Source organism: Callorhinchus milii, unplaced genomic scaffold (genome assembly GCF_018977255.1).
Source record: "Callorhinchus milii isolate IMCB2004 unplaced genomic scaffold, IMCB_Cmil_1.0 Scaffold7, whole genome shotgun sequence".
Lineage (NCBI taxonomy): Eukaryota > Metazoa > Chordata > Chondrichthyes > Chimaeriformes > Callorhinchidae > Callorhinchus > Callorhinchus milii.
In genome coordinates this window covers 8,782,784-8,801,050 of record NW_024704748.1, presented here as the reverse complement: position 1 = coordinate 8,801,050, position 18,267 = coordinate 8,782,784, and the positions used below count along the sequence as shown (strand labels likewise).

Sequence of the window (18,267 nt, the reverse complement as noted above, 5' to 3'; positions counted from 1 at the left end):
TAAGAAATTGTGTTTTTGTGCTACTGTTAGAGGGAGTTTTACTGTCTCTAACCCATGCTGTGGGCTGACCTGGGAATGCTGCTTGTTATGGTTCGGGGCCAAAATTAGAAACAAAACTTAATCCTAACATTTGCTGATGATCAGAAATATTAACAAAATAAATGCATGACTGTGTCCAGTGCATTTAACTAATTCCTGAGCTGCAGACCTTGGACAGCTAAGATTCAAAAGGGAATTAGATATTTACTTCAAAACATTTTTTTGCAGGGCTATGGGGAAAGTGTGGGAAATGGGACTAGTTGGATAGAACTTTCAAAGAGCTAGCACAGGCACGATGGGCCGAATGGCCTCCTTCTCTGCTATAAAATTTTATCTCAATGTATTGGTTCTGAAGGAGAAAGGAGCGAGAAGGTAAAGAGCGGACACTTTAAGCTTTCAAATTTATTTTACTTTTCATTTATTATAAAATCTGCAAGCGTCAGAACTAATGAGTGGGAAAGACACAGACGTGGGCAGCATGCACTAAACCTCGCGATTCCTACCAACTGAATTCTAACCAACCAACAATAATCGGTCAATCCAAGGAAAGAAAAGCAGACAAGGACACACAGAGACACAAGACGGGTGTGTGTGCGGGTAATGGCAGACAGGTGACCACAATTATTGATCCACAGCAGCTCTGAGTCGATTATTCAAAGGACTTTGTATGCTGACCACAGAACGAGTGAAATAAGAGTGAAATAAGTGTGACTTTGGAGAGCTTCACTGCTTTAGTACCTGTGGTCCTCAATTCATTATGGCCTTACTGGTGTGAAAGTTGGGGAGGGGAAAGAGGGGAGTGCACCGATAATCTTCTGAGATGAGTTGGCTTTTCATTTTCCAGTCTGTAGAGGGAAAAGCAAAGCATCAGAATAAGGCATATTGTCAGCTGCCTGTCATTAAGTAATATTGCACTCCAATATTACTTAATCATATTGGAGTGCACCAAGCTCTGTGAGCCTATCACCCCCTAACCATGCCCAGCTCTACTGGCTCCCCATCCCCCGGAGGATAGTTCAAAATCCTGGTCATTGCTTTGAAAGTCTTCTACAACCTTGCTCCTCCCTAGCTCTGCCCTGCTCACTCCTTACTGACCTGCTCCGTGTCCCCCTCCCCTGCCTGCCCCATAGTTGGCGAGCAGGCCTTCAGCCTCTCTGGAACTTTGGAACTCCATCCCACAGTCCTTTCACCTTGCTCCCTCATCTCCTTCAAGCAATGTCTCAAGACCTTCCTCTTTGACTTTGATCACCTTCCTACCCTTATTTTCCCTGCCCTCCACGACCCCTGACCCAATCTCCAACTCGGGTCCAAACCCCTGACTGTCCAGCACCTTGGGGTGTCCTTCTGTTGTGAAAGGCGCCATATAAGTGTAATTTGTTGTTGTTGTTTAGTTAGCTGGGGTGTGGACGAGAGCGTGGGCTGGGGGGGAGGCCGATAGTGATTTCAGTTCCCCTGTTGCAGACCACACAAACCTCTTCAGTGGCCTCCATAGCTTCAACCAGTGGTTCTTCCATGGTCTGTTCTCCCTCAGCCTCCCCAGCCGGGACTTCCCGACGGACTTCATTCTGCAAACAGTCAGAACAGAACAGATCAGCACTTCCTGCAGAGAGAGCCAGTGCCTATCATTTCCTTGAGAGTCTCAAAGCACGTCAAAGAATATATTGCAAAGTGAATTGACTGTATTTTGGGCAAAATGCGGCAGCCAATTGTGCACAGCAGTGTCTCACCAACAGTCGTGGATTGAGTGACCACATTATTATCATTTCTTTGAAGCAATTATTACCTCTGGAAAGCAATCTGCCAATCGACTCACAACAGGCTTCCTACCTACAGATAGATAAACAGAGGTTTGTGTACATTTTTCAGGTTGTGGAAGCTAAAAATTGGTTACGGCATAATGTGCTGTAGCCTGTACACCAACCCACCCTACAGAATCTGTATCCAGTATAGATTTACTGTACAGCTCGATATAATCTACACCTCAGTACAGGTTCACTGCAGACTGCGTGAGCGTTCCTGTAGCATTTGTATCTCAAAGCAGATTTGCTATTTGACTCCGCAGCTTGGCATCACATGACCAATCTCTGTGAAGGCTATTTTAAGACTTGAACACATCAGTGATTGTTCTACACAAAGTGAAATCACCCAGACGGAAGCAGATGCAGAGTATTTCATTTGCCAGTCAGCCCAGGATGAATCCATTAATGTCTGATCCTATTTCAGTAATCGCGTGCAAACTCATTTATGGTGGCGGGGAGGGGAACACCAGAGGGTGGAGGACCAGAAATACCAGCATGTACTCCCATCACATGACTGCTGCATCTGCATTTGCAGCAAACTTTCCAAAGTGTCGGATTAAACAATGCACGTGAGAACATCTGGAGGGATGCAGCAGCTAGGAGGACCAGCGTTGGTGGAGGCATCAGCTGTGCATTTAAGTAATGGCAAATAATATCGAACCAAAGAACAAGTCTAACTAAAGTCCCCTTGCTCTTTCTCCCCTCACTCACATATACCCAAACGGGAGAGGGTATCACCTTTAACTTTAGTCCAGTATATAATCCTTAATAATCCTTGCATTTGATATAGCACTTTATCAAGTCTTTGAGACGTCTCAAAGTGCTTCACGGAATATACTGTAAAGTAGATTGCCTGAAAGGGTGGTTGAGGCCAATTCGATAACAACTTTTAAAAATGCGGTGGATGGGTATATGAGGAGGACGGGTTTGCAGGGTTACGGGGAAAGAGCTGGGGAGTGGGATTGACATTACTTGCTCATTTCAAAGAGCCGGCACAGACTCAAAAATCCTTAATAATAATCCTTACACTTGGTACAGCACTTTCATGCCCCAAAGTGCTTCACAGGATTCACTGTAAAGTGCAGTGACTGTGTGTTTTATGGGCGAAAGTGGCAGCCAGCTTTGCACACAGCAATGTCAACTCTGCGCCCTTCCAACAGATCAGCGGTGTCTGTACCTGTACTCAGGGCCGGGGTGACACAGCAGCCCAGGACCCCCAAACACAGTTGTGGCTGTGCCTCGGGCCAATGGCTCTGTAACACTTTGACCCCCGCAGACACAGGCTTCTCCCAGGTCGGAGGGCTTGTTGCGCAGTCGTGATCGGCGGGAGAGTCGCGGCCACACGGGGGATGCTGGGACGGTGGCAGCAGCGGGAAACAGACCTCACTCCTGGTGAGTGACCGCAGCCTTGTGCAGGATCCCCACTGACACCTGTGTGTGGGTCTCTCTCTGTCTCTTTGTCTGTGTGTGTGTCTCTGTCCTTGTGTGTTCCCATGTGTCTTTGTCTCTGTGTGTCTCTGTCTGTGATTGTTTGTGTGTGTGTGTCTCTGTGAAGGTAAATTGACAATCGAGTGTTTCACATCGCTGTCGGCATTGGTGTTGGTAATAATAATAATCCTTGCATTTGATATAGCGTCCTAAACTGGTAAAGGGAAAGAACTGAACTTGCAAAGAGAGGCCCTCAAAACTATAATAGCCCCGGGTCCCCATCAAGCTTAATCTGGCCCAGGGCTACTATAGTTTTGAGGGCCCCTTTTTGCCTGTGATATCATTACCTCAGCATACTGCATTGGTGCCCAATAGCTCACTGCATTAGTTGCCCCCATTCCCCAACACTAATACCTTGCACTGCCCCACAATCATTTGTCTTTTTTAAAGAAAAAACACATGGCAGAGGGAGAGCTCATAGCAAACGAGAGGCTTTAAAGTATCCTCAACATTCTCAGATCCTCTGTTGTAGCATAGGTCTGCAAACAACAATAATAATAATCCTTGCATTTGGTACTGAGCCTCATCATGTCGGAAAGACTGTGAATTGCGGTGACTGTGTATTTGTGGATGTCCACAGCAGCCAATTTGCGCACAGCAATGTCTCCACAAACAGCCATGGAGTGAGTGACCAAGTTTATATTTGGGAGATTGTTGGCCAGGACACCAGGAAAGAAAAACTTTGTTCTCCTTTCGAATAGCGCCATGAGATCTTTCAAATCCACCTGAACAGGCAGAGGAAACCTCTGTTTAACGTCCCATCCGAAGAACAGCACCTCCAACAATGAAACACACTCCAAGCACTGCTTTGGAGGGTCAGCTTAGATTGTGTGATTCCAAGTGCTGATGTTGGACTTGGACCTACAACCTTCTGACGATAGTGCTACCACTGAGCTTCAATGTAATGTTAACCTCACCATATTCACCACTCCAGTTGAACTTGCCACATTCTCTGCCCCTTCCACCGTCTTGTTGGCCACTGTGTTGACTCCAGCGACGACAGCTCCTCCGACCATGTTAGCCTGCTCCTTGGTCTTCTCAGCCACTGCACAATCCAACCAAAGCAAATGTTAATAATGAATGGTAAATGATCTGAGGACAGTTATATTTTTTCAAATCAGAGAAAGATCAGTTCAATACCTGTGTTCACGCTATGTACGACGCCTTCCTTTGTTTTGGTACCTGTTTTGGAGAGGAGGAGGGAAGGAAAAAAAAGTTACACAAGTGTACATCAGCTCCCTCTGTTCGGCAGGCACTGGCCTGCTCCATTCCCCCACCCTGCCCGCCCACCATAGGTGGACAAGTCTTCAGCTTTTCTACTCCCATCCTCTGGAACTCCATCCCCAAATCCCGCCTCGTCCCCTCTCACTCGAGGCCCATCTCAAGACCTTCCTTTTTGACTGTGCCATTGACCACACCCCCAGCCCCACTCCTGCTACCCTCCAACCCCCTTGATTCCAACCCCCGGCTCATGTACAAACCCTTAACTGTCCAGCGCCAATTTGGAGGGCACTAACTATATAATTGTAATTTATTGTGAATTCAGAATGTTAAGGCCGGGTCACACTGTGTGCGCTGAGACATGTTGTAGTGATACTATGCCACCTATAGAGGGTGATCTCCTGATGCTGTTCTTGATTCTTAACATTGACTCCATCGACTTGTTTCAGGCTTCATACATATTTCTACCTAGTTTGGTTGCAACCGTGCAATCACAAGAGGTTTGGAGGATAAAGGCCCTTTGCCCGGAATTTGGGATAAGTTGCATCTTGTGAATGGAATAAGGGAGAGCGGCGAGGCGAACGGTGGAAAATTCTAATAAGGTCAGAATTTTAATTTCATTCTCAGCTGGGTCTTGGGCTCAGACTCCGGTTGGATGGGGAATACATCTGTTAGCCTTCATGGGAAATTAAACATGTTTTAACGGGAATTTTTCATGGATGTGAGGTTATTGTGTTTATCCAAACCTTATCTCAAATCAGAGCTGAGTTGATCAGAGATGCTGAGCCATTGTGCAGCCTGGAGGTTCAGCTCTAAGCTTGGACATAGGATTAATCAGCTCTGACTGATAGAGGAGGTAAAGGTCTTCTCTGTCCATTGCAGCTCAGGACACTAAGGTCCTGGTTCAATACAGTTTCCTGGTGATCTGGAAGGACTGTGAAATGCAGTGACTGTATTTTGTGGGTCTATTTTGTGTGCTTAACTGCAATACCAGTGCAATTCCACTTAGAGAGATCATAAAAAGGGACGGGGAGCAACATAACATCTCAAAGGAAAGTGCTGAGGTGAAGGGAAACAGCATGGCATGTAACCAGCGGTGTACCTGACCTGTGAGTAGTTGTTGAAAGATTGATCTAAATGTTTTGTTAATGCTACAGGAGAAAGGGTTGCATTTAGTGGTGGTGGGGGAGGCAGGACATCAATAAAACCTGACTTTCTGGGCACAGACCCAAATGGTTGTTAAGCTCCATTGATGCTGCCTCCCACCTCCCCTCCACACTATGTGAGACTGACACGGTGAGATTCAGGGACAGGTTCAAAGAAGACATCTCAAAGCGCTTCACGGGATATACTGTAAGGTGAATTGACTGTGTATTTTGACTGAGATATTCCTCCCGCAGCTGTACACAGGCTGCCATTCTCTTTGGCTTCTGGCTATGTCTGCTAATCTGGAATGGAAATGAAGGTTGGTGTTGAATCTAGAGCTTCAATGAAGAACAGCACACCCACTCCACCTCCCTCCCTTCATCTCGTCCTCCTCGTCTCCTCCCTCCCTCTCTCCCTTTTCACCTTCCTTCCCTCGCTTCCCTCCCTCCCCCTCTCTCTCCCTCTCTCTCACCTCCTCTCTTCCTTCCCTCTCCTCCTTTCCTCTGTCTCCTCCTCTCCTACCTCCCTCCCTCCATTCTCTCCCTCTTTTCCATCTCCTCCCTCCCTCTCCTTCCCTCATTTCCCTCTCCTCTCCTCTTGCCCTTCCTTTCTCCATCCCTCTTTTCCATCTTCTCTTTTTCCTCTCCTCCCTCTCTGCCCTCCCTCTCCTCCTCTCCTCCCTCTGTCACCCTCACCCCTTCCCCCACCTCCACCCCCATCAGTTACTGATCACAGTGCTGACCTTCTGCACCAGCTTCGCTTCCTCCCACCTCTATCACGCTTCACCATCATCTCACACTGCAGCCAGACTAGACCAGAGCAGAGGAGAGAGGGAGGCGAGGAAGGGAGGAGAGAGAGGGAGGGAACACGACTGAGAAGTATTTTGCACCGTTAAATCAACACCAAAACAACACAGTGCAAACTATCACTCTGGTTGTTCTGACACGTGGGACCCTTTCCTTCACTTCCTTTCAGATCCGTCTCAAGACCTACCCCATCCTCTTGGCCCCACCCCTCCAGAATCCAACCCCCCACCCCCGTTTGGGTGCAAACCCTCGATTATCTAGCGCCCTGGGACGTCCTCCTGACATGAAAGGCGCTGTGTAAATGTAATTTGTTGCTGTCGGCAATCGAACAAGCCAGCAGAAGTGGGAGCGTCCCACCAGCCAGCATTGACTCCCACTACGGGACATGCACATCCTGCCCCAGAAAGCCAAATGCAAGGCGAGGAGGTACTCTGCACAGTTTGCAATCCCACAAAACCCACTTTCTAATAATTATAAATAAATGTATTTGTTTCGCCCACAATATACACAGTTAATTCACTTTATAATATATTTGGTGAAGCGTTTTGAGACATCTCAATGACTTGATAGGCTACTGTATCAAATACAAAGATTATTATTATTATTATAATAACAGTAATAACAATACAAATCTTTACTTTATTAATTAACATGAACTGACATTAACATCACAAAATGTTCCCAAAACATTTGACACAACAAAAATTTTAAAACAAACAAACAAAAAAATTTTTTGCTTCACTTTTGAAATGAATGAGGGGAGTTTTCAAATGAACACCTTTTCTTCCCCACCCACCCACCCCTGGCACTATCCTAGTGGCCACACCCAGCTCGCTCTGCTAATAGGTGCATTACTGTCAAATCCCCCAAGCGAAATGAGCAGTACAGTAGGAAATGCCAACGAGAGTTTCTGGTGCCCTGTTTAAGTTGTAGGCATTCAGTGATAATCCTTACCTACATACATTACACCCTCTTTCGTCTTCTCTGCAGCGTCCTGCACGCCCTGTTTGGTTTTTTCAGCCGCAGCAACCATTCCTTCCTTGGCAGCGAACAGACCTTTCTTTAGAGTATCCATGGTGGAGAGAGTGGATTTCTACACTGATGCACACAAACACACAGCCCCTGTCAGTCGAGAGCCTCCTTCAGGTCTCGCTCAGCCGTGGCTCGTAAGCACAAGTCCCTGCAATGTGGCTATCTGCTGTATAACTAGTCTCTGGCTCTCGTTGTCTCTGCAGTGTGAAAGCTGATGAACCAATTGCTCAGTCTCCCCCCAGCCCTATTTATGATGCACCTTGTCACTGGTCCAGCGCAGTGCCTATGAATATCCAGGGCTGCAATATTAATGACATCGATCTGGGAGGGAGATGGAACTACCGGGTATCTTTCCTGGTGAGCTCCCGAGGAGCCAGAGCATTGGTTAAAAATCACTGCAGCCCACGGATGCACCACTTCAAATACTGCAGAGTACCTCAGTTGCACCACTGTCATTGCACAGGACTGCAGGGACTATTTTTCCTGTCTTCGACGTGTTAACCTCTGCTCCTTTTCTGCAATGTCTACAATGCAATTGCAGTTTTTTAAAACAAACACGTATATATTTTAACATTGATAAATCTGCATTGCCTGCATTTTGAATGCTGCGTTCTCTGCCCAGACGCACATAATTACTCAGCGGTTTGAAGCAGTGAGATGCTTCACAGTTTATTCCTGATTTAACATTGAGCAATAAAATTAAATTAGCCCACAAATTACACGGTCGATACACTTTACAATATATTCTGCGAAGCGCTTTGAGACGTCTCGACGACGTGATACGGCGCTGTATTAAATGCTAAGATTAAACGACTCTTTGAAGATTTTATTAGAACCACTTTGTGGTATGTATTTATTGATTTTTTTAACGTCTGCTGTACTTTTTCCATCTCACTTTAAATTCCTCTCACAGCTCACGCCCCAATCCCCAGTCTGAGAGCCAGCGAGCTGTCGGATCGCTCGTTAATATTCTGTGTCCAGCCTTTACACCCACATCGCTTCCCAAAAGATTAATGTTAACGCTCTTCTCCTGACCTTGAAATGCTTCATAGTCTCGCCACTCCCTTTCTTCCTTCTATATGTTGTAAGCTCCAATGTTCTGGTGTTCTAGAGGGCATCAATTTAATAATAACGATAATCCTTGTACTTAATATAATGCCTTAGTATTTGAGACATCTAAGAGCGCTTCACAGAATACATTGCAAAGTGACTTGACTGTATTTTGTGGGCCAGGGTCCTTGTCTCTCTAAAATTGTACGTGCATTTGGCAACCGGGAGGGGAGAGGTCAAGCTCAGTTGTGACTGATCTGCCAACACTCTTTGCCCAGGCTCACACATGTGAATAATGGCCACTTGGGTTGTGGGGGTGGGGGGTGGGAGAAGGGTGGAGGGGATACCGGAGGGCAACCAATGCAGAACCACACCCTCGTGAGGGGCAGAGAGGAGGCCAGTGGGTAGAAAAGTAGAAATAAAATATTTGGACGCACTAAATTTATTTTTAAAAATCTGGCTAATGAACTCGTTCCCTGTGTTAAAGAGATTTGAAGTAATCCAGCATCTAAATCACCCTTAAAGCAATTTCAATTGCTGAGTAGTTATTGATTTTGTAGTCACATCCGAAGCTGAGCTGCAGTCTAGCTGCTAACTCAGCAAGCGCTCAGCAAGGCACGAGAACGTTACAGAGTCACGGTGCTGCTGACTGGGAATGCTGGGAATGGTCATTAAACACCGTCCTTCCCGCCCACAAGCTGTATTACAAGGTCAGGCAGAGGAGACAGAACCAGGCTGGCTCAGTGGTAGCCCTCTTGTCTCTGAATCAGAAGGTTTAGTGTTCAAGCCTCACCTCAGGTCTTGGAATCACATAGTCTGATCTGAGCCTCCAATACAACGTGGGGTTGCATTGTCGGAGGTTCTGTCCTTTGGATTAGACGTTAAACCAAGTCTGTCTGTTCAGGTGGACGTTAAAGATCCTGTGAAAAGAGAAAAGAGTTTCTCTCTCCCAGTGTCCTGGCCAACAATCCCCCCAAATAAAATTGGTAACTCACTGTGTGTGGGACATTACTGTGCACAAACTGGTTGCTGTGTTTCGCCCACAAAATACACAGTCAACAGGTGATGGCTGCGGAACCAAATATCAGGGAAGGAAAAAAGGAGCCTACGGAGGAAGAGGAGAATTAAAGGATGAGATTAACGGATGTGAATATGATCGAGAGGCTGTGGTATGAGTAACACTCCCCCCCCCCCCCCCCCCCCCCTCTCCCACCCTGCTCTCAGCCTCTGAAACACTGACTGTCCAGCACTGTGGGATGTCCTCCCGACATGACATAAATGTAATTTTATTGTTGTTGTAGCCTCGACCCATCACCAACTTAACACTAAACTGCGAGATATTTGAAGTCTTGTGATGGTGCGAAACACATTTAATTCGGTTTGATATATGTGACGGAAAAGTCCGCATCTCCTTGAGACTGAGACTTTCATTGCAGGTTTGTGTTTGTTGTCTGCAGTGTAGGAGACAGAGGGGTGGAGATTGAGAGAGGGGGGAGTAGGGAGGGACAGACAGGAGATGAGAGAGAGTTTGTGAAGGAGCTTTCGGCCAATTCAAGAATCTGAATGCTGGGGGTGGGGAGGGTGGGAGTGGCGCAGGGGTGGGTGCAGTGGTACAGGCTGGACTGACATTGAGCAGGGTAACGCTTGAGGCTGTTATACACACTGTGTCCTGCCCATTGCGAATGCTGCCGCTTCCCTTGCTCCCTTTGATTGTCTTTAACGGCATTTCACAAATTAATACCCGTCCTCCCTCCGCACAGTGACGCAGCAGTCAGACGCTCAAATCGCGACGGATTCAACAATGTGGATTGATGTCTGTTGCCCCCACTGCTCTGTGATTATCACATGCTGCTCGCTGCAGTTATCATTAACCTCAGCAAGGCTCAGATCGTCTCATTCAAGCCACGACGCGCAGATACTCCCAGCACCGCACTGGAGTGTCCACCTAGACTGTGAACCTAAAATCCTGACGTAGGTTTGAGCCCACAACCTTCTGACTCAGAGACGAATGTGCTACTCGCTGAGCAAGGCTGACACCTAAATGTAAGTTTAAGGGCTCCCCAAACCTTGGATCTTGCCAACCTGCACCTATTACTTTCCAGAATTAGTTAAGCAGGATGTGTGCCTTCAGGGAGAGAGTGCGCATTCCATTCCAGACATAGGGAAATTTCCATGTGTAGGCGGTGTACATATATGGAATTCTAAGTCTGGTTTGGATACTCATGGTGATGAGTTTCCACATGTCAGACACCCGGCTGCCCCCAAAAACGGGTTAGACTCTGAGTAAAGCTCCATCTACACTGCCCCTCTCAGGTCAGTGACAGCACCGGTTAGAGATAGTAAAGCTCCCTCTACACTGTCCGTGCACACTCCCAGGTCAGCAACAGCAAAGTATAGAGATAGAGTAAAGCTCCCGTCAGATCAGTGACAGGATGGGTTCAAGGCGGAGTAAAGCATCCCCCACACTGTCCGTCCAGCCTCAGGCACCCTCCAGTGTGATGAGTTAAGACCACACTGAGCCTGTACTCCAAAGTAAGTTGTCACTGACTTACTCACAGTCTCACTGCCTCTATTATTTGAACTCTCCTGACACTGCAGCTATTTCCTGTACAGCCAGCACTTTGAACGTCGGAAGAAATCAATAATTGATAAATATTTATGTCCCTGGGCACAGTCGCATCAGCTACATTTGTGCATGAGGAATGTGACCTGAATGATTCATTCGGTTGTCTACCAGCTGATCATAAAGTTACTACCACAGTTGAACAATATCCCACCAGGCCCTGCCTCTAACAAATAGGAATCACAGAGATTCTGCAGACAGGAGGCCAATTAACCCATTGTGTCAGTGTCTTCCATTGATGCCATCTATTCTCATTCCAGTTTCATGCTGTGTCTCCAGACTCTCTAATCCACTTTACTCTGCATGTCCTTATAAATACTCCCACCTCTACTCCAAAAGCACTCCTGTCAAATCATCCCACAGTCTGTTGCCCTCGGGAGACAAAAAGTCTTCCCCTTTCATGCTCCTGGATGCAACTGTAAAATCCTATCTCTTGTCATCAAATCACCAACCGGCCAAAGTAGTCCTCACAATCTAGCCTCTGAAAGCCTTTCAGTGTGGAATCCTGTAGTGTAGTGGTTTACACGCTCGCCTGGCAAGCGATATGACCTGGTTTTGATTCCCGGGCTGGGCAAATCCTTAGGCTAGTTTCCTTACTCCACATGCCTCTGTTTACCTAGCAGTAAGTAGATACCCAGTTGTTAGTCGATTGGTGGATCGTTTTCCGGACCCAGATGATGTGGACGATGTAGTATGTGACCATTGCCACATCATCTGGATCCCAGACACATCTTTGCTCTATGTTCTGCCTATTTTGTTGCAATTTTCCCCCCTTTGTTTTGCATTATTAACACCTTAATTCCCCTGTTTTGTTGCAATCCCCCCACTTCGTTTTGCATCATTAATACTTCTTTAACCCATCATCCGCTGTCTTCTACCTCATTTTCTCCTTTGTCTTTCTTGCCCTGCCTCTCCCTTCTCTGTGAGCCCTTAAAAGCCTCTCCCTCCCAACATGCCCCAGTTCGTGAACCTGAAATGTTGACTCGCTTTCCTTTCTCCATAGGTGCTGCCTGACCTGCTGAGTGTTCCCAGTGACTTCTGTTTTTATTGCAAAGATTATTATTATGAGCTCAAAGTCAGGCTGACAACAGAGGAGAGAGACTGAGCCAGACAAAGGTGAGAGAGACTGAGCTCGGCTAACATGGGTAAAAGAGACTGAGCCAGGCTGACTTGCCAATTTTTGTTCCATGCTTTTTCATGTTGGTTACAACGTTATTTCCAAACTCAGACCTTGGAACCTGGTAGCCGATGCCATCTAGTGTTGACATAAATGTTTACTTTTTCTTGCTAGAGAAAGGAGAAAGAGCTTTTTTTCCTTTGTTCCTTACATTGAGTTCCGAGGGCGTGGGGACAGGGCTGAGGGTATGGGAAATGTGGTGCTGAGACCAGTAGACTGGTAGATTTTAGACCAATTGCTGAGAAGTGTAGGGTAAGTGCATAGAGCTGTGGGAGGTATAGGGTAGACATTGGGTTTATATGGTGGGCGTGAGGAATACAGGGAGGTAAGGACCATAGGATTGTCTAATGACCCTAAGGCCCATTTCTTGTTCCCTACTTTGTGCTTTATGTTGTTTTTCACGTGTTATGTCGTTTGTCACTTGAAACAAATACAATGTTTAACTAAACACAAAATATTGCAGATGCTGGAAATCTGAAAACAAAAACAGAAGTTGCTGATAACGCTCAACAGGTCAGGCAGCATCTATGGAGGAAGGAAAGTGAGTCAACCTTTTGGGTCCCCGACCTTTCGTCAGTTAAAATCTTTAACTGTTGCATTTGTTAATCTCTCTCTATCTCTATCGGCTTGTCTTTACGAACAGCATTGGTGCTCTTGGGGTCATTGTTCCCCTGAACTTTACTCTCTTGTGTTTCCCAAGCCTCTGATAATAATAAAAATCATAATCATATAATAATAATCCTTGCAATTAATATAGAGCCTTATCACGTTGTTGAGAAGTCTCAAAGCACTACACTGAATATATTGCAAAGTGAATTGACTGTAATTTGTCTGCGAAACGCAGCAGCCAATTGTGTACAGCAGTGTCCCGCAAACAGTTGTGGATTGAGTGACTACATTTTTTTTAGAGGGATTATTATCCCTGGTTCCTGCTTGCTGCTGGGTAAGCAGAGGCCTGTGCCTAAGGAAACTTGCCTAAGGTTTCGCCCCGCCTGGGAATCGGACCCGGATCCTCTCTCTTGCGAGGCGAGTGCACTAACCACTACACTACAGAACTCATGATGCACTGTCCTCTCTCCCTGGACTGAAATTCACAACTTCTCGCACCCTCTCTTAATCTCACTCGTTCTTTCCCAGGATCTCAAAACAAAGAGAGATTTTTTTCTAACCCAATCATTAGAACATGGAATTCCCAATCCCAAACAATGAACGGAGTGAAGTCCATTACAGCTTTCAGAAGGGAATTGGGCAAATATCTGAATAGGAAACAGAGAAAGGATGGGAGTGTGAGTCTCTCTTTCAGAGAGCTGGCACACACACAATATACTGAATGGCCTCCTTCTGTGCTGTAAAACCTAATGGTGTTACATGAATAACAGCTGTAAATTGCCTCACTTCTTACAACCTACATTTTGTCAGCTTTTGAACCCTATGACTGAGTTTAATTTATAATAATAATGTTTGCATTTAATGTAATTCCTCATCACATCGTTGAGACATCTCAAAGTGCTTCATAATATGTTGTAAAGTATTAGTTTAGGGCCAATGGCTGTAATTATAATTCTATGAGCATTGTGGAGCCTTGACCCTTTCCCTAAGGTTTTTCATTTTAAAAACGCCTTTCTTGCTTCTGTGTGCCTGCCTGGTGCAGAGGTAGCGCTCTCGTCTATGAGTCAGAAGGATGTGAGTTCGAGCTGCACGTCGGGACTTGGAATCACACAGTCTACGATGACACTCCAATGCAGTGCTGGGGGTGTGTGCCGCATTGTCGGAGGTGATGTCTTTCGGATTAGACGCAAAACAGAGGCCTGACTGTCTGTTCAGGTGGACGTTTAAGATCCCATTGAACATTTGAAAAGAGAAGGCATTTTCTCCTGGTGTCTCAGCCCATAATCCCCTCGCCCCCCTACACCCACCCCAATAAAAAAAGTGGTCACTCACCCCATGGCTGTTTGTGGGACACCGCTGTGTGTAACCGACTGCCCTATTGCATCCACAAATTACACAGTCAATTCATTTTACAGTCTATCCTGTGAAGCACTTTGAGACGTGGTAAGGTGCTATATCAAATGCAAAGTTTATTATTATTATTATCATTTCCCACCCCCCCCCCACAAAAAAAAGGGGTTCAACCCATTTAAAGACAGGAAGAAAACATGCTCCTTGCTCGCTGCTGAATGTGATTGTCTGTACGACCAGGATCTTCTAACTTCATCCAATTTGCAAACTCTCACTGATGAATCTGTTGAATCTGCTCTGAAAGCCAGCATTGGACAAGCAAGGCTGGCCATGCCTCACAAATCCACAGCACCACATCTGAAGACCACCTTATATTTATTGTTTTTTCACGATCCCCAGCTTCCTCTTTCCTGCTCTGAGGGAAAAGTCTGCTGATAAGTATCTTCCTCTTTGTTCCTGTCCCCAGTCTGACCAAAGAGCTGTTTCCTTGTGGTCCATTGTACGCTTTCAACAGACCTTCCCTGGATCACTTCGCTTCCCGCTGTTTGACATATTTCCACATAACTTGGGGGGGGACAGGGAAGCTTTTTCCTTTCTTTGTTCCAGCATTTTCACAGAAGAGGCAACATTAAAGAGGTGACCTGAAGGAACTCAGCTCAGGCTCAGACTAAATCTGAGTTGATATTAGAAATCAGCTGAGGTACAACAATGTTTCGATTAGTTGTGTTCTTGCTGCTGCTGGGCACGGTCCTATTGGAAGACAATTGGCGGCGTGCTGAAGGCGAGGACGAGAGCCGGGACGGTTTGTTGGGACGCGGGTCTGAAGGGGATGGGCATCGTGAGAGACTCGGGGACAGTCGTGCTAAAAGGCCAGGGAATGTGGGGGGACGTGTCAGCACGGAGGTGGACGGGTGGGGGTACGAGCTGGTCCAAGGCACCAACAAGCCATTTTCCTATATCCGGACCACCAAGTCCGATTCATCTCGGAGACTGACCACGCTGGCTGGCATCACACGGCCCTCCATACCCTCACGAGACAACAGGTAAGTGAACAAACATCCTCTTGAGACTCACTGAGATTTTCTTTATCTTAATCTTTGAAATTGGCGAGGCAAAACCTTTGGCAAGTTTTCTTTGGCAAGTTTTACTCCACACACCTCTGTTTACCTAGAAGTAAGCAGTTCCTTATCAGTCGATTGGAGGATTGCTTTCTGGGTGTAATAACACCTTTTTAAAAAAATGGTCACTTAACTGCTTGCTGAACGCTGCAGTGTACAATTGGCTGCACGTTTTGTCCACAAAATACACAGGACAATTCACTTTACAGAATATTCTGTGAAGAACTTTGAGATGTCTCAATGACATGATAAGGAGCTATATCAAATGGAAGGATTATTATTATAAACTGAGGGTGCGATGAGAAAGACAAGCTGGCCCCAGGTTATTGTTTTCAGCACATTGTAGGCTGTTTAGCGCTGTATAGTGTAATCTTAATGTGATTGTACTGTGAATAAGGTGCTTGGCCTAGTATTTAAATTTGGAATTGTTGAATAGTGACTCTTGCCTTCGTTTGACACTGAGTTAATGCTTGTCAAGGTTTGTCCACAAAATAGAGTCACTACACTTTACAGTAAAATCCTCTGAAGCGCTATGAGTACCTCTCCACGTAAAAGGCGCTGTATCAAATAAAACTGTTATTAATTATTAGTAGTATTGCCCCTTTGAGAGTCAAACTTTCAAAGCGCCAGACTTGCAGATGATGACACATTATTGAAAATGTGCATGAACAGCTATGGTGACTGGAGAGAGGGGGAACTAGAGAGCAGAGAGGGAATACAGAGAAGAGGGTGGAGATAGAGAGAAAAACAACACAGAACGAAGGAATGAGAGAATACATTCAGAACACAAGCCATTTTGTAAACTTTATTTCAATTTTATTTCAACTCTGGCCTCTGGCATAGAAACCTGTGTGTTCAAGCCTCAAAGTGCTAGGGGAGCTTCTCCTATTGTCCTGGCTAATAATTCTTCATATAAATTGCTCATTGGTTCACCTACAAATGCAGAGTCACCACACTTTCTAGTATATAATATAAATGTAAATTGTACTGTACGTACTTTCAGACATTTAATCATAATAATCCTTGCATTTTAATATAACGCCTTATCACATCGCTGAGATGTCTCAAAGCGCTTCACAAAATATATTGTAAAGTGGATTTTGTGAGTGAAATGCAGCAGCCAATTGTGCACAGCAGTGTCCTACAAACAGTCAATGTTTTGAAGGAATTATTACCCCCGGAAAGTGATCCTCCATTCGACTAACAATTGCCTTCCAACTTACTGCTAGGTACACAGAGGCTTGTGGAGTAAGGAAACTTATCTAAGTTTTCACCCTGCCCAGGTAATTGAACCCGGGTCCTCTCGCTTGCGAGGCAAGCTCACTAAACGTTTTGACAACGTGCTAAAGCACGATATCACAAGTGAGAGTATTTTTATTCCCCTCCTGACTGTTTGCACAAACTGGTTACTGTGTCTACCTGCAGCAAAACAATCAATACACTTTGAAACATTTTAACTTTGTAGGGCTTGTATCAAATGCTTTTTAAAATCCTGATTATTTATCTTACTGTTACAACAATTAAGTGATTTCTGATTACTACAGTAGGTTTATTACTGAAACTAATTTATTCTTGGTCAACCAGGTGACCATCACCGTGCTTAAGAGTCTCCAAACCAAACTGAGAATTCCATGCATCCCACCAACACATGGAACTTCAAGAGATAGATTGTTGCAATGAAATGCGCACTCTCTCCTTAGTGCTTACCTAATTCTGGAAAATATTAGGCACATATTGGCAAGACTCTAGACTTGGGGACCCCAGAATGTGCTTTGGGGTAACTGCTGGAGTCTAATCAGCTAAAAGCACATAGCTTGTCATTGATATCGGTATCTAGGAAGGTTTCCTTCTGCTTGTCCAGCTAGGACCACCCCTACACGTTAGGGCTTTGGCTTGCAGGATTAACAGGAGCTGAATGGCATGACTCCTCGCCACCAGTGACTGGTCTGCCCTTCCAAGTACTGCCAATAAGCCAGGCTGGTTATGCTGTTATCAGCAGTGTACTGGAAGCAGTGTACCGCAGGAATACTGCAGACCCGCCTGGCTCAGGAACCGAGCACCTGAGACCGTCACAGAGTGCTTGATTTTGACATTCAGCTCCAAAAACACCCGGCTTAGCTCTCCCCCAGGAGGATAGTCATTAGTTTGTCGTTCTACATCCGACAAGCGAGAGCTTGAGCCCTGACCAGGTGGATGATAAGTACCAGGAACTCCCTGCGAGTTTCCCAGTGGGAAACGCATCTCAGCCTGAAGTGCGTGAGAGCATTAACCATCTTCGTGTCCATGGTTCCCCCAATTGGAGATTCGGAGTTTAAGCAGTCAATCTCTGCAAACCAATCAAGGTGGATTCCAGGTGCTGGATGTACGAACGTGTGTGTGTTCGGACTCCATGTTATGCCTTCCAGCAGCTGTCGCCCCAAGCCTCGGAGTTTCCTTATCAGATGTGTAGAAAAGAGAGAGAGGGAAAGAGGGCGAGGTGGTAGTGTTGATAAGAAACCATTGTAGCATTGAATGGAAGTGACATGAATAAGGAAGTGGCATAGACAGAACCCATTTGGATAGAGATAAAAGATAAGAAACGATTAGTCACTCTATGAGGAGCCGATGGTAAATAAACAGACGAAGAAATATATAGGCAAATAAATAAGGTAAGCAAGAATAATAGCTATGATTATGGGGGATTTCAATTGTTCTCAGATATTATTGGCAAAGAGGAGTCAGAGGTGGGATTGGAACAGAATCTTTGTAATGTGTGCTCATCTGCTAATAATAATAATAATAATACTTGCATTTGATATAGCGCTTTTCA

The 18,267-nt window shown here is 45.7% G+C and overlaps 1 protein-coding gene across 1 annotated transcript; it reads right to left on the bottom strand.

Annotated features, from left to right (window-relative positions):
• Positions 1-426: 426 nt before the first annotated feature.
• On the bottom strand, positions 427-7,828 carry sncga (synuclein, gamma a). The gene is made up of 5 exons (XM_007899310.2): positions 7,454-7,828; positions 4,467-4,508; positions 4,244-4,371; positions 1,512-1,604; positions 427-884 (listed from the first exon to the last, which is right to left on the bottom strand). The coding sequence occupies exons 1-5, from the start codon at positions 7,572-7,574 to the stop codon at positions 873-875; spliced, it is 396 nt and encodes a 131-aa protein (XP_007897501.1). The 5' UTR covers positions 7,575-7,828; the 3' UTR covers positions 427-872.
• Between the last annotated feature and the right edge of the window lie 10,439 nt (positions 7,829-18,267).

What these genes read in the sequence shown, in the direction of transcription:
- sncga (XM_007899310.2), bottom strand. Translation starts at nt 7,574, where the DNA reads ATGGATACTCTAAAGAAAGGTCTGTTCGCTGCCAAGGAAGGAATGGTT. An exon ending in AGAGGGTGTAATGTATGTAG is followed by an intron (nt 4,509 to 7,453) that starts GTAAGGATTATC and finishes TCTCCAAAACAG; the next exon opens with GTACCAAAACAAAGGAAGGC. An exon ending in CGTACATAGCGTGAACACAG is followed by an intron (nt 4,372 to 4,466) that starts GTATTGAACTGA and finishes TGGATTGTGCAG; the next exon opens with TGGCTGAGAAGACCAAGGAG.